The following is a 15,549-nucleotide window of genomic DNA, read 5'->3' as shown; positions in this document are numbered from 1 at the left end:
CTTATTCTAAGAGGCCAGCATTATCAAAGCCATATGCAGACACTACAAGAAAACTACAAATATGATTATGATTATTATATGCAAAATCCTCAACAAAATATTAGCAAATTGAATTCAGCAGCATATTAAAAGGAGAATACATCATGACCAAATGGGATTTATTCCTACATTGCACAGATGATTCAACACATGAAAATCAACGAACGTTAATACCACAACATTAATACCACTCCAGAAAGAAGTGAAAATCCCTACATGATCCCCTCAATCGATGCAGAAAAAGGATGACATAGGGACACCTGGGGGGCTCAGTTGGTTAAACGTCCAACTTCAGCTCAGGCCATGATCTCGCGGTTTGTGAGTTCAAGACCTGCGTCAGGCTCTGTGCTGACAGCTCAGAGCCTGGAGCCTGCTTCGGATTCTGTGTCTCCCCCTCTCTCTGTCCCTCCCATGATCATGCTCTGTCTCTCTCTGTCTCTTGATAATAAATAAACGTTAAAAAAATTTAGAAAAAGGATGACATATTTCAACACCCTTTCATTATAAAAACACTAAAAGAAACAGGAATTGAGGGAGATTACATCAACGTAAAGGCTATATATGAAAAACCCACAGCTAACATTACACTAGTTAGAGAAAAAGCTGTCAGTTCTTCACTAAGATCAGAAGCAAGATCAGGATGTGTTTTGGCCAATGCTATTTAACATATTATTGTTACATTCTAGCCAGAGTATTAGGCAAAAAATAAATAAAAGACACCCAAATTGAAAAGAAGTTTAAATTATCTATTTTTGCACATGACATGATTTTGTATGTACAAAACCCTAAAGAGGCCATAAATATACTAGCAGGGCTGATAAATGAATTTAGCAAAGATGTAGGCTACAAAATCAACACACAAAAACTAGACACATTTCTATACATTAACAGTCTGAAAAGGAAATTAAGAAAACAATTCCTTTAACACAAAACACAAAAGAATATAGTTAGGAATAAACAGACAAGGAGGGAACAGTCTGTACACTTACACACTATGCCAGATTACTGAAAGAAATGAAAGAAGACAAAAATAAGAGGAAAGACATCCCACATTCATGGATTGGAAGACCTAATATTGTTGACAATACCACCCAAAGCAATCTACAATGCAATGCAGTCTCTATCAAAATCTCAGTGATGTTTCAGGCAGAACAGAAAAACCCACCCTAAAAAAGTCATATGGAATCTCAAGGGACCACAAATTGCCAAAACAGTTTTGAAAAAGAACAAAGTTGGAGAACTCACACAACCCAATTTCAAAACTTGCTACAAAGCTATGGTAATCAAAAAAGTGTGCTACTGGCATAAGAACAGACAGACTGATGGAACAGAGATCCCAGAAATAAACCCTCACAAGATATGGTTAACTGAGTACTGACAAGCATGCCAAGACATTCAACAGAGAAAAAACCATCTTTTCAACAAAAGGTGCTGAGAAAAGACATTCACATGGAAAAGAATGAAATTGGACGCTTCTCTCATACCATACACAAAAGTTCACTCAAAATCAATCAAAGACTAAGTGTAACAGCTAAAACTGTAAAATTCTTAGAAGAAAACATAGGGCAAAAGCTTCGTAACATTAGATTCAGTGATGATTTCTTAGATAGGACACCAAAAGCACAGGAAACAAAAGAAAAAAATAAATAGAACTTTATCAATAACTTTCATGAAAAGGCAAAGAGTGAAAAGGCAATCCACAGAATGGGAAAAAAGTCTCTGAAAACGACAGATCTGATACAGAATTAATATCATTAATGTATAAAGAACTTCTACAACCCAACAACCCAACAACAAAATAAATAATCCAGTCCAAAAAAAGGACCTGAATAGACTTTTTTTCAAAAAAGATATATAAATGAGGAATAAATACGCACATGAAAAAATACTCAACATAACCAACCAGTCATGAGGAAAATGCAAAAACCCACAAGATTAGTGTTTCATATTCATTAGGATATGATTATTAAAAAAACCCAGAAAACAACATTGTTGGTGAGGAAACTGGAACCCCATGTACTACTGGTGGGAATGTAAAATGTATAGCTACAGTGGAAAACTTTGGTGTTTCCTCAAAAAGTTAAACATAAAATTATCATATGGCACTAAACTGGACATTAAAAAATAACTAACAAGGTAATCTTTGTTATGTATATTTTGCACCATAAAAAAGTTTAAAATGCATGCACATGACTTGTAACTTAAATGTTATAATTAACGACCACATGTGATATCGATAATACCAATATGGAAGACTAAAGAAATCAACCTATTTCATTCATAGTATATTGAAGACTATGTCCGAGGCATCCTAATGGGATTAAAAAAAAGAAAAAAGCACTAAGAGTCCATGGACAAATACTGTTACTAATTATATTACTTTTGGCATGTTGAAACTTTTATGATCCTATTTCTTGAATTGAAAAATGTGATTAAAAATTGGAGGCACCTGGGTGGCTCAGTTGTTTAAGCATCTGACTCTTGATTTTGGTTCAGGTCATGATCTCGGCTCAGGTGGTGATCTCTGTTTGTGGGATCAAGCCCCATGTTGGGCTCTGCTCTCACAGGGTGAAACCCGCTTGGGATTCTCTCTCTCTCTCTCTCTCTCTCTGCCCCTCCCCTGTTCATGCTTTCTCTCTCAAAATGAATAAATGAACATTTTAAAAAATTAAAAAAAAAGAAAAATGTGATTAAAAATTATTAAAGGTGTATTTTTGTATCCTTTGGATAAATACTTAGGAGTGCAATTGCTGAGTCATAGGGTAGTTCTGTCTTTATCTTTCCAATTTGAAGGGGCACATGAACTCCAATATTTATAGCAGCACTTCAACAATAGCCAAATTACAGAAAGAGCCCAAATGTCCATCAACTAATGAATAAAGAAAATGTATTATGTATACGTACATATACATATACTATATATATATATATATATATACACGTATACATACACATGGGTGCATATATATGTATACAATACCACCCTATATATATATCTATATATATATATATAGATGTGTGTGTGTGTGTGTGTGTGTGTGTATGTGTGTGTGTGTGTGTGTATACACATACACGGAATATTAGGCATCAAGAAGAATGAAATCTTGCCATTTGCAACAACATGGATGGAGCTAGAGTGTATTATGCTAAGTGAAATAAGTCATAGAAAGACAAATACCATATGATTTCACCACATGATTTTGTTAAGAAACAGATGAACATAGGGGAAGGGAAGGAAAAATAAGATAAAAATAGATGGAGGCAAATAAGACTTAACTATAGAGAACAAACTGAAGGTTGCTGGAGGTAGGGGGTATGGGCTAAATGGGTAATAGGCATTAAGGAGAGCACTTGGGATGAGCACTGGGTGAAGAATCACTAAATTCCACTTCTGAAACCAAAACTACATTATATGATAACTTGAATTTAAATAAAATTTTGAAAGAAAAAAATTAAAGATCATGTATATCAGAGTTTTTAAAGTGATGGATATGTAACTGTGTGGTATGTCTAGAAATGAGTGTTAGTTATTACTTTCTCTGATGCAAATAAACAATGAAAAATGATGGAATGATGTAGAAGAAAAAGCATGTTTGCATTTTTCAAGTAAGCAAAATTCTGCAACATGGAGTCAGATTTTTAAAATAATTTTCTGTGCTGCTTTAAGAAAGAAGCTTATTTAAGTTAGCTTTAGAACCAGATGGCAAATAGCCAAAAAGTTTTTAAAATGTACAAATTGTTGTTTTCAAGTTGTAGACATCAACCTGTAGAAATCACCCATTACCTTCCAAACTCATTCAAAAGTTACTCATTATTTCAATTTATACAAAGAAATAAAGTGACAAGCTAATGTTAAAAACTTCAGTTTCATTGAGTTTCTATTTTTTTTTTAAGTTTTAGTTATTTATTTTGAGAGAGACAGAGACCTAGCATGCTCAAGGGAGGGGCAGAGAGGGAATCTAGGAACTGTGAGATCATGATCTCAGCTGAAATCAAGAGATGGACACTTGAGCCACCCAGGCACCCTGAATCTATATTTTTAAGTTATTACCTGGAATCAAGAGAAGTAAAAAGTTGATCAAACTGTTTCTCCAGAACCTCTATAAGACTGACTGTTTCTGCTTTTGTTTCACTGTGTATGTGTTCAAGCATCTGGAAAGAACATAATACAAAGACCTAATTTGGTATTTTTATTTTATAGAAATTGTACTGTTTAAATAATTTTAAAAGTAACAGGTACTTATTAGACCTTTCAAAATAACAACACAAAGGAGATTAGGTGATAAAAATGGAATAAGTTATAAGGTTCCAACTTTAAATCCTGTTACTTGTCATCAAGATCACACCTTTGTTGACACTGAGTACCAATAAACTGGCAAAAAGGCCTAGAAAATCCACTACGTTTTCTAAATTTCTTATTCCTTTTTATCATTACAGGAAGAGCCACTCTGGATAGCTTAATTTGTCTCTGGAAGGATTCCTTAAATGAAAGAACCTTAATATATAATATTAAAAAAACATACTTGAGTTAAAATGTTAACTATTCCACATCTTTGCACTTTTTGACAAAGAATTATTGCTTAAGATGTATGACCCATTTTTTTTCCTTCCAATTTCTCCCTTTTAGAATAGGAACAAGCAATCCCATACCTGTACAACCAATGTTGGAAAAACTGAATCATACCCTGAACCCCAGCCATACCTGATTTAGAAGATATTTAGATTAGATTCTGGTCTTAGACTTGATGCTGAAGGGATGGGGTGAATGTATTTTGCATGTGAAAAGGACATGAATCTGGAAGTGGGTTTCAGAGGGCAGGCTGTTATAGGGTGAATTTTGTCTGCCCCCCTCCCAAATTCATATGTTAAGGTCTTAACTCCCACATCTGCTATACTCTTTTGATTGCCTTGGTTGTTAATTTGTTGTTATTAGGTGCTTAGGAGTTTGCTTTTGTCACCAAGTGAGTCTCTCTTTTGGGGGATGGAGTAAGGAAGGAAAGAGAACAAGACTCTGTGTTAGGGTATTCAGCTGAGTAATGCGCAATGTTAGAAAGATGATCTACGATACTTTCAAGACAAACTTCAGCTCACAGCAAGAAAGAATCGTGGTTCCTTAATAGTGCTCCAGTTTCAGTAGGCTGCTAGCACAACAATGCTAAGAGACCAATCTCAGCAGGCCATGGGAGTTTTCCATTCTTTTGTATGTTTCTCTACCATTAGATTATCCTGTTCAATAACTCAGTGCTAAGCTCCAACTTCAGTAAAAAAAAAAATCCAAATGAACACATTTAAAGAACATGCCTTAATTCACAATAGGCTTTAATCATTCAAAATGCTTACTTTTACAGCAACACTTAATTGTTCAAAATTATAGCCCGCTATCTTCAACGCTTCCTCAATTTCTTCTTCTGCAGTTTTACTTTCCTAAGAAGGGGAAGGGGGACCACATACAAATATAAAAATAGATGCTTAGATACACTGTATTAGTTGCAAAAACATCAAGCTACAATTTTGGTTACAAAAGCAACAGACCACCATAGAAGTCTGAACATAATAAAAACAACACTTTCAATCCTACTTACCCAGAAATTCAAAACCATTAACATTTTAGAGTTTTGATTATGGTATTCCAGGTTTTTTTAGAGACCTTTTTTAAAAAAATGGAATATTCTGCAACTTAAAACTATTTTGAAAAAATTATCATGGCAATAAATGCACACACATGTAAAAATTAAGTTTTTAAAGAAGAGTATAATTTGGCTATGTTAAAATTTAAACTTGAAGTAAAAGATAGCAAAATTAAGTGCTTTCTCCATTCCCCAGATCACCAAAGTTCTCTTTAATAATAGTATTTTGGAATTTATTCTATTTCTAATCTTAAACTAAAACAATACATTATTTTACAGTAACAGGTAAGATTCAATCTTCCAACAATAACATCACCATCATCATCATAGCAAATGTTAGGCCTTTTAGCTGCCATTAAAATGATTTGAAAAATCACCTTTAGAATTTAAAACCTGTACTTTATACAAGTTTCATGTAATAGGATTCAATAACTAGGTTCAAAGGGAACCTACATATGGTTAAATGTCAAGAACACTACAGAGTTGGTCAAAGGAGAATGGGCTGCCTTAGGAAGAAATAAGAATTGTTCAAGTATAATTATAATAAAACAAGAGATTCAAGTAAGGAGTATAGGTTTACCGCTTACCTTCATGCTTCCAAAAAATCTATAATTATAGGAACCTTGAGAAGAGACAATAATTAAGCTACCAGACACAAAGTAAAAATGTTTGGTTTCATCTTACTTCATAAGTAACATTTTTTCATACCGCCATTACAGTTGAGGAGTTCAAAATAGTCTTGTGTGTGGATGTTGAATGTTCCAAACCAATAGTTAGCTGATCAGTAGTCTTTTTAAAGTCCTGAGAACAATTCCTTATCCTGAAAAATGTCAAGTACATTATTTCAGATGCCACATTAATATAACAGTTCTAACCTTCTATTCTCATTTTTACTGTCCATCAAAAATAATTCATATGATATATTACATAATACTAACATGTACTGTTCGTTCTCATTTATAATAAGCAAAGAGAGAAGCGATGGCTAAACAGGTTTTCATATAAAACTTAATTTTAACCAAGAATTCAACTTCTTAGCAAATCCCTAAAAATAAGAGCTTACAGTATAAATTGTGCTTTAATCTCCTAGTTACCTCTCCTTACCTGATTATTTTTTGGTAGAGGTGTTGATAGCCACTGAACTGCCTTTAAGCTCAATTAGTTATATACAAATGCCAGCTATTAATAGAATGTACTCACAGGCCTGGATAATTTACAAAAAGGTAATGAATTTACCAGGTAAGTTAATGTGAAAAGAAAAAGTTCAGTTTCTTATCTACACATGCTAGACTTTTTGCCTATTTTATTTTTGTATCTCCCTATATTGGCTCACATATAGTAAACTCTTAGGTGTTTACTTAGTCATAAGCCTAAGATAGTTTACGGAAGAAATTATGTTGTTTAAATATGTTACCTTTACAGAAAAAATAGACAAATTTTAAACATTCAATTACTTTGAAAAGCGAGTATTCATGTTCTTGAAAACATGTGAATACATTAGCCCCAAGAAGTCCATTTTTCAATTCCTGTTTCAAGATATTAAAGATAAATCAGGAAGGAAATACATTATGTATCAAGGGATGTTTATTTAAAAATAAACAATTATTTTAAACCACAATCTACTGAATTTAGGGAATAGGAGATTCTAACATAAGTATACTTGGTATGGAGAATTTAAAAAAAAAACAGTAATTTGGAAAAAATTTGGGTACTTAAAATGGATTTATCTACTTCCGAAAGTGAAATTTCACTTTATAACCATACTACATATGATATATATCTAGACAAACACATAATCATATTTAACTTATATAAGTTTTAAAAAGTCAGAAAATTTCACACAGAAGTCTAGATGTCTATCTTCTCTTGGGGGAATAAAAAGGAAGATTTGGCAACACTGGATTTGTCTTAACACACAGAAGTAATTGACTGGAGCTGAGAATGGGCCACCTCCTTTGGAGGGGCCTTCTTTTGTCTGCCACAATTCATACCACTCATTGTTTAAACTCTGTCTACCTCACCTAGTAAGTCATCTGCTGGACTTCTGCAGGGACTCAAATTTGTTGAGGCCATTGAGTCACAAGGAACCAAAAAGATTCCTAAAGATTGATTCTAATCATTTCACACAGAGCATTTGGAGGAAATGCCTGGAGGAATACAAATATAGGGGTTGGTACTCAGTAAGCCAGAGTTCCACTGGTTCTCTCAATACCCAGCTGCCAGACTTTAGCTAAGTGGTTTACTACCTACAAAGATAACTATTCTTTTGGTTTCTGTTGAAGTACCCGTTTAAGTCCAGACAGAGAAGCTGCAGCAGTCATGTGAAAGACTATGAATGCTAAGTCTAAAAAATTTTGGATTTTATTTAGATAGGTAATGAAGAAGCATGGAGCAGGGAAAAGTATGGATGTACTAAGAAGGTAGTCAAAAAAGACTAAGTAGAAATGAAAGATAAATTATGAATACGGAAGATACTGTGGAAGTTAGGGTTTACTGGAGACAAACTGAATGGGATATGAGGAACTAGAGTGATTTACAGATGCTCAGTGCCATTAACAAAACGGAAAGGTTTTAAGAAGTTAAGATGGTGTAGAAGTAGGGGGACCAGGATTTCCCTCCTCCCTCAAACACAGCTGTATTGAGGTCAGAACACTTGGAACACACAGGAAATCTATCTGGGGAATGACAGAAAAATCTCCACAGGTGGAAGGAGATAGTTTGGTGGGACAGAGGTGTGTGTATGCAAATTGGGGGACATAAAACAGCATGGCAATGGAGGGGAGGGAATCCCTTTATGTACAGAGACAAAAGGGAGAGAAAGAGAAGCTATGGATTGTGGTTTTGTGTTAGGACAAGAAAAAAACCTCTCCGGACCACGGACTGGGGAATGAGAAACACGGAGAGTACCAGTCTCTACTCTGCAAACAGCCTTAGGAGCTGAAGAATGGAGATTTCAAAAGTGCATGACTCTCCAGACCATGTGCATGTGCTAGTGGGGAGAGAAGCCAGTCCTCCGGCCTGGTAGTAATCTCAGGGGTGCATTGGGAGAGAACAGTCCCCTCCCTTGAGTGCTGTGGAAAGAGGGTATATTGCCCCTCCAAGGACAAAAGATCCTGCAGGTGCTAGCCATATTGGCAGGGCAGAGCAGTGCTACCCCAGAACTGGGTCTTCATGGTGTGGGATCCTTTAAGACATCAGGTTTTGAATCCAAGCTAACCACCTAGGAGGCGTGGGACAACTGTGGAGCAGGACAAGCCCACCGCCCATGCTACCCTGTAAGGGCTGCCTTAACAGCATAGTTTGAGACTCCTGGTCTGGGGAGGAGAGACTGGGGTGTCACCATTTTTCTCCCCATCATCAACACAGTGGGGCTTCAGGGAACAGGACAGTGGCCCCCATGGAGCAGGATCCGCTTACACTAAACCCCACCCCTCCGTGCCTGGCAACTGCTTATCTACTGGAGCGAGACTGACCCAAGGCAGGTAGCTGACCTCTCCTCCAGACCAGCACAGTCACTGGTCCCAGATACCAACAGACAAATGTCCTGAGTTTTAATTTTTTAATGTTTCTTTTTGAGAGAGAGGCAGAGCACGAGTGGGAGAGGGGCAGAGAGAGAGGGAGACACAGAATCTGAAGCAGGCTCCAGGCTCCAAGCTGTTAGCACAGAGCCTGATGCAGGGCTCTAACTCAGGAGCCATGAGATCATGACCTGAGCCAAAGTTGGACGCTTAACTGACTGACATACCCAGATGCCCCTGTCCTGTGATTTTGTATGTATTTTGTTTGTTATGTGATTTTTTTCCCCTCTTCTCTTCCTTTCCTTCTCTTCTCTCTTCTTTTTCTTTATATTCTCTTCTTTTTTTTCCTTTGGAATCAGGTTCATACTTTCAGATTTGATTTTTGGTCAATTCTTAATGTATATATATAAATTTTCTTCTTGTTCTTTCTCTGCTTTGTTTCTTTGTGTAATCAGCATTTTTATTCTTTTTACACCTTTTCTAGATCTCCTTCTTTATTTTCCTTTCTCTTTCTCTGGATTAAGACTTATAGTTTCTCTGATTCTCTGCTTGTTTTTTTTTTTCTTTTTCCCCTTTCATTTTTCTCTTTCTATGGGATCAGGTCCCCTTCCCTTTCTTTCAGGGTTACTTCAACGAAAAATCAAAGCACACCTGTCAGAAGGTCTAAACAATCCACCACGACGAGTAAGGAGGAGCTTTGTAGAAGACTGATCAGTGGAGTAGAGCAGCCAAATACACAACAGAGTGCACCAACACACTCTAAAAACACCTCCTGAAGGCCAGGCCCTGGATAGTGTATGACCCCTTTTTAATATAGCAGTTCTCACAGTTACAGGACACATAACAAGCTATTAAAACATGTAAAAGACACAAACCTAGCCAAAATGATGAAATGGAAGAATTCTCCTCAAAAGAAATACCAGGAAGAAATGACAGCCAGAATTGCTCAAAACAGATATAAACAATATATATGAACAGGAATTTAGAGTAACAGTCATAAGACTAATAGCTGGGCTTGAAAAAAAAGCATAGAAGACAGCAGAGAATCTATTGCTGCAGAGATCAAAGACCTAAGAAATAGTCATGATGAATTAAGAAATGCTATAAATGAGATGCAAAATAAAATAGATGCAGTGACAGGGAAGATGGAAAAAGAAGAGGGGAGAGTAGGCAAAATAGATAAAATTATGTAAAATGATAAATCTCAAAAAAAGAGGGAAAGAAAATTACTAGACAATGAGGGAGAATTAGAGACCTAAGTGATTCAATGAAACAAAATATCTGTATCATAGGAGTTCCAGAAGAAGATTAGAGACAGAAAGGGGCAGAAGATTTATTTGAACAAATTATAGCTGAGAACTTCCCTAATCTGGGGAAGGAAGCAGACAGCCAAGTCCAAGAAGCACAAAGAACTCCCTTCAAAATCAACAAAAACAGGTCAACACCATGACATATAATGAAACTGGCAAAATACAAAGATAAAGAGAGAATTCTGAAAGCAGCTAGGGACAAATGGGCCTCAACCTACAAGGGTAGACACATAAGGGTAGTAGCAGACCTGTCCACTGAACCTTGGCAGGCCAGAAGGGAGTGGCACGAAATTTTCAATGTGCTGAACAGGAAAAATATGCAGCCAAGAATCCTTTATCCAGCAAGCCTGTCATTCAGAATAGAAGGAAAGATAAAGGCTTTCCCAGACAAACAAAAACTGAAGGAGTTCATGACCGTTAAACCAGCCCTGCAGGAGATCCTAAGGGGGACTATATGAGTGGAAAGCAGCAAAGACTATGAAGGACCAGAGACATCACCACAAGCACGAAATCTAGGGATAACACAGTGGCACTAAGTTCATATCTTTCAATAATAACTCAGAATGTAAATGGACTAAATGCCTCAATCAAAAGACACAGGGTATCAGAATGGATTTAAAAAAAAAAAAAGGAAAAAAAGAAGATCCATCTACATGCTGCCTACAAGAGACTCATTTTAGACCTGAGGACACCTGCAGATTGAAAGTGAGGGCATGGAGAACCATCTATCATGCTCTGGATGGCAAAAGAAAGCCAAAGTAGCCATATTTATATCAGACAAACTAGATTTTAAAACAAAGACTGTAACAAGAAATGAAGAAGGGCATTACATCATAATTAAGGGGTCTATCTATCAAGAAAAGCTAACAAATGTAAATGCTTGTACCCCCAACATGGAAGCATCCAAATATATATATCAATTAATCACAAACATAAATAAATGTATAGATAGTAATACTGTGATTGTAGGGGACTTCAATACTCCACTTACAACAATGGGTAGATTATTCAGACCGAAAATCAGTAAGGAAACTGTAAGGCTCTGAATGACACATTAGACCAAATGTACTTAACAGATGTATTCAGAACTTTCATCCAAAAGCAGCAGAATACACAATCTTCTTGAATGTACATGAAACATTATCTAAAACAGATCATATACTGGGTCACAAAACAGCCCCCAACCAATATAAAAGGATTGAGATCACACCATGCATATTTTCAGATCACAAACACTAAAAAACTTGAAATCAACCGCAAGAAAAAATTTGGAAAGCCTCCAAATACATGGAGGTTAAAGAACACCCTACTAAAGAATGAATGGGTTAACCAATTAAAGAAGAAATGAAAAAAATATATGGAAACAAATGAAAATGAAAACATGACAGTCCAAACCCTTTGGGATGGAGCAAAGGCAGTCCTAAGAGGAAAATACATTGCAATCCAGGCCTATCTCAAGAGGCAAGAAAAGTCCCAAATACACAATCTAGCCTCACACCTAAAGGAAAGCAGCAGCAAAGAAAGCTCAAAGACAGCAGAAGAAGAGAAATAGAGATTGAAGCAGAAATAAACAATATAAAATCCAAGAAAACAGTAGAATAGATCAATGTATCTAAGAGCTGGTTTTTTGAAAGAATAAACAAAATTGATAAATCCCTAGTCGGACATCTCAAAAAGAAAATAGAGAGGATCTAAATAGATAAAATCACAAATGAAAGGAGAGATCACAACCAATACCACAGAAATACAAAGAATTTTAGAGAATACTATGAAAAATTATATGCCAACAAACTAGACAAACTGGAAGAAATGGAAAAATTACTAAACACTCACAGATTACCAAAATGCAAATGGGAAGAAACAAAAAATTTGAACAGACCCATAACCAGCAGAGAAATTGAACTGGTTATCAAAAATCTCCCAACAAATAAGAGTCCAGGACCAGATGGCTTCCCAGAGGAATTCTACCAGGCATTAAAGAAGAGTTAATACCTACGCTTTTCAAGCTGTTCCGAAAATAGAAACAGAAGGAATGCTTCCAGACTCATTCTATGAAGCCAGCATTACCTTGATTCCCAAACCAGATAAAGACTTCACTAAAAAGGAGAATTATAGTCTAAAATCCCTGATAAAGATGGATGCAAAATTTCTCAACAAGATACCAGCAAATCAAATTCAACTGTATATTAAAAGAATTATTCACCATGATCAAGTGGGATTCATTCCTGGGGTACAGGGCTGGTTCAATATTTGCAAATCAATCAACATGATACAACACATTAATAGAAGAAAGGGTAAGAACCATAGGATCCTGTCAACAAATGCAGAAAAAGCATTTGACAAAATACAGCATCCCTTTCTTAATAAAAACCCTCAAGAAAGTAGGGATAGAAGGAACATACCTTAATGTCATAAAAGCCATATACGAAAGGCCCACAGCTAATATCATCCTCAACGGGGAAAAACTGAGAGCTTTTTCCCTGAGATCAGGATCACGACAGGGATGTCCACATGCATCAGTGTTTGTTTAACATGGTGTTGGTAGTCCTAGCCTCAGCAATCAGACAACCCAAAGAAATAAAAGGCCTCCAAAACTGGCAAAGAAATCACACTTTCATTCTCTCCAGATGACATGATACTCTACATGGAAAACCCGAAAGATTCCACCCCAAAATTGCTAGAACTGACACATGAATTCAGCAGAATTGCAGGATATAAAATATACGGAAATTGACTGCATTTCTATACACCAATAATGAAGCAACAGAAAGAGATTCAAGGAATTGATTCCATTTACAATTGCACCAAGAACCATAAAATACCTAGGAACAAACCTAACCAAAGATGCAAAAGATATGTATGCTGAAAACTATAGAAAGCTTATGAAGGAAAATGAAGGAGACACAAAGAAATGGAGAAACATTCCATGTAAATGGATTGGAAGAACAAATATTGTTAAAATGTCAATACTATCCAAATCAATCTATATATTCAATGCAGTCCCTATCAAAATAACATTAGCATTCTTCACAGAGCTAGAACAAACAATCCTAAAATTTTTATGGAACCACAAAGGACCCCGAGTAGCCAAAGTAATATTGAAACAGAAAACCAAAGCTGGAGGCATCACAATCCCAGGCTTTAGCCTGTATTACAAACTGTAATTATCAAGGAAATATGGTATTGGCATAAAAACAGACACATAGACCAGTGGAATAGAATACAGAACCCAGACATGGACCCACTAATATATGGTCAACTAATTTTCAACAAAGCAGGAAAATATATCCAATGGAAAAAAGACAGTCTCTTTAACAAATGGTGCTGAGAGAACTAGACAGTAAGATGCAGAAGAATGAAACTAGACTACTTTCTTACACCATACACAAAAATAAACTCAAAATGGATGAAAGACCTAAATGTGAGACAGGAAACCATCAAAATCCTAGAGGAGAAAACAGGCAGCAACCTCTTTGACCTCGGCTACACCAACTTCTTACTTGACATGTCTCTGGAGGCAAGGGAAACAAAAGCAAAAATGAAGTATTGGGACCTCATCAAGATAAAAAGCTTCTGCACAGCAAAGGAAAAAATCAGCAAAACTAAAAGACAACCCATGGAATGGGAGAAGATATCTGCAAATGACACATCAGATACAGGATTAGTATCAAAAACCTATAAAGAACTTACCAAACTCAACACCTGAAACACCATCCAGTGAAGAAATGGGCAGAAGACATGAATAGACATTTTTCCGAAGAAGACATCCAGATTGCAGAAAGACACATGAAAAGATGCTCAACATTGCTCATCATCAGGGAAATACAAATCAAAACCACATTTAAATACCCCCTCACGCCAGAGTGGCTAAAATTAACAACTCCAGAAACAACAGATGTTGGTGAGGATGTGGAGAAAGGGGAACCCTCTTGCACTGCTGGTGGGAATGCAAACTGGAAAACAGTGTGGAGGTTCCTCAAAAAACAAAAAATAGAATTACCCCACGATGAAGAAATTGCACCACTAGGAATTTATCCAGAGGATACAGAAGTGCTGATTCAAAACGGCACAAGCACCCCAGTGTTTATAGCAGCGCTATCAACAATAACCAAATTAAGGAAAGAGCCCAATGCCCATCAACTGATGAAGGGATAAAGAAGATATGGTATATATACACAATGGAGTACTATTCAGAGATGAATTTTTGCTATTTCCAACTACATGGATGGAACTGGAGGGTATTATGCTAAGTGAAGTAAACCAGTCATAGAAAGATGGATATCATATGTTTTCATTCATAAGTGGAATTTGAGAAACTTAACAGATGACCATAGGGGAAGGGAAGGAAAAATAAGATACAAGCAGGGAGGGACACAAACCATAAGAGACTGTTAAATACAGAGAACTAAGGGTTGATGGGGGCACAGGTTGGGTGGGTGGGAAAAATGGGTGATGGGCATTGAGGAGGGCACTTGTTGGGATGAGCACTGGGTGTTGTGTGTAAGTGATGAATCACAAGAATCTACTCCCGAAGCCAAGACTACACCGTATGTTAGCTAACTTGACAATAAAAAAAAAAAATGACAGGTTTCAAATGAAATAATTCCTTAAGGGTTTCCTGTATTTCTCTTATTTCCCACATAATTTATGACCACATTAAATATGCTTTAAAAAATTAAACTTATACAAAAATAGAATTACCATCTGAGTAGGGTCTCAGCGAATTAATAAGTTTCTTTAACTCTCATAAAGTTGCAAAGTAAAACTTTATTATTTTTTCACATTGATCCATTCCATAGTCAACCATAAAAGTAAACTTACTTAGAGGACTGAAACATGGAAAAATCTAGCAAGTGTCAAAATATCACGGTATTTCATCTAACACAACATTTATTACATGTTTACTGTGTTTGGCACCAGGGATGTAGAAGGCAATAAAATGTGGTCCATGCCCTTATAGGGGCTTACAGACTAACAGAAGACATATATAAATAAATAAGTGCAATAAAAAATAACTCAGGTGCTGGTTTCCAGCTGGGTGGGATATGTTTTTAA

General features: G+C 36.1%; 1 protein-coding gene across 1 annotated transcript in view; it reads right to left on the bottom strand.

Moving 5' to 3' along the window:
- RNF17 (ring finger protein 17) overlaps positions 1-15,549 on the bottom strand; it is a 119,672-nt gene that overhangs the window by 92,204 nt on the left and 11,919 nt on the right. Inside the window, exons 4-6 of the mRNA XM_030307187.1 lie at positions 6,375-6,486; positions 5,380-5,463; positions 4,091-4,191 (exon numbers count right to left, since the gene is read on the bottom strand). Of these exons, the coding sequence (XP_030163047.1) occupies positions 4,091-4,191; positions 5,380-5,463; positions 6,375-6,486 (297 nt within the window). The remainder of the gene's footprint in view (positions 1-4,090; positions 4,192-5,379; positions 5,464-6,374; positions 6,487-15,549) is intronic.

The sequence above is a fragment of the Lynx canadensis genome, chromosome A1, assembly GCF_007474595.2.
Source record: "Lynx canadensis isolate LIC74 chromosome A1, mLynCan4.pri.v2, whole genome shotgun sequence".
In the NCBI taxonomy this organism is placed as follows: Eukaryota; Metazoa; Chordata; class Mammalia; order Carnivora; family Felidae; genus Lynx; species Lynx canadensis.
This window is presented reverse-complemented; position numbering and strand designations above follow the sequence as displayed.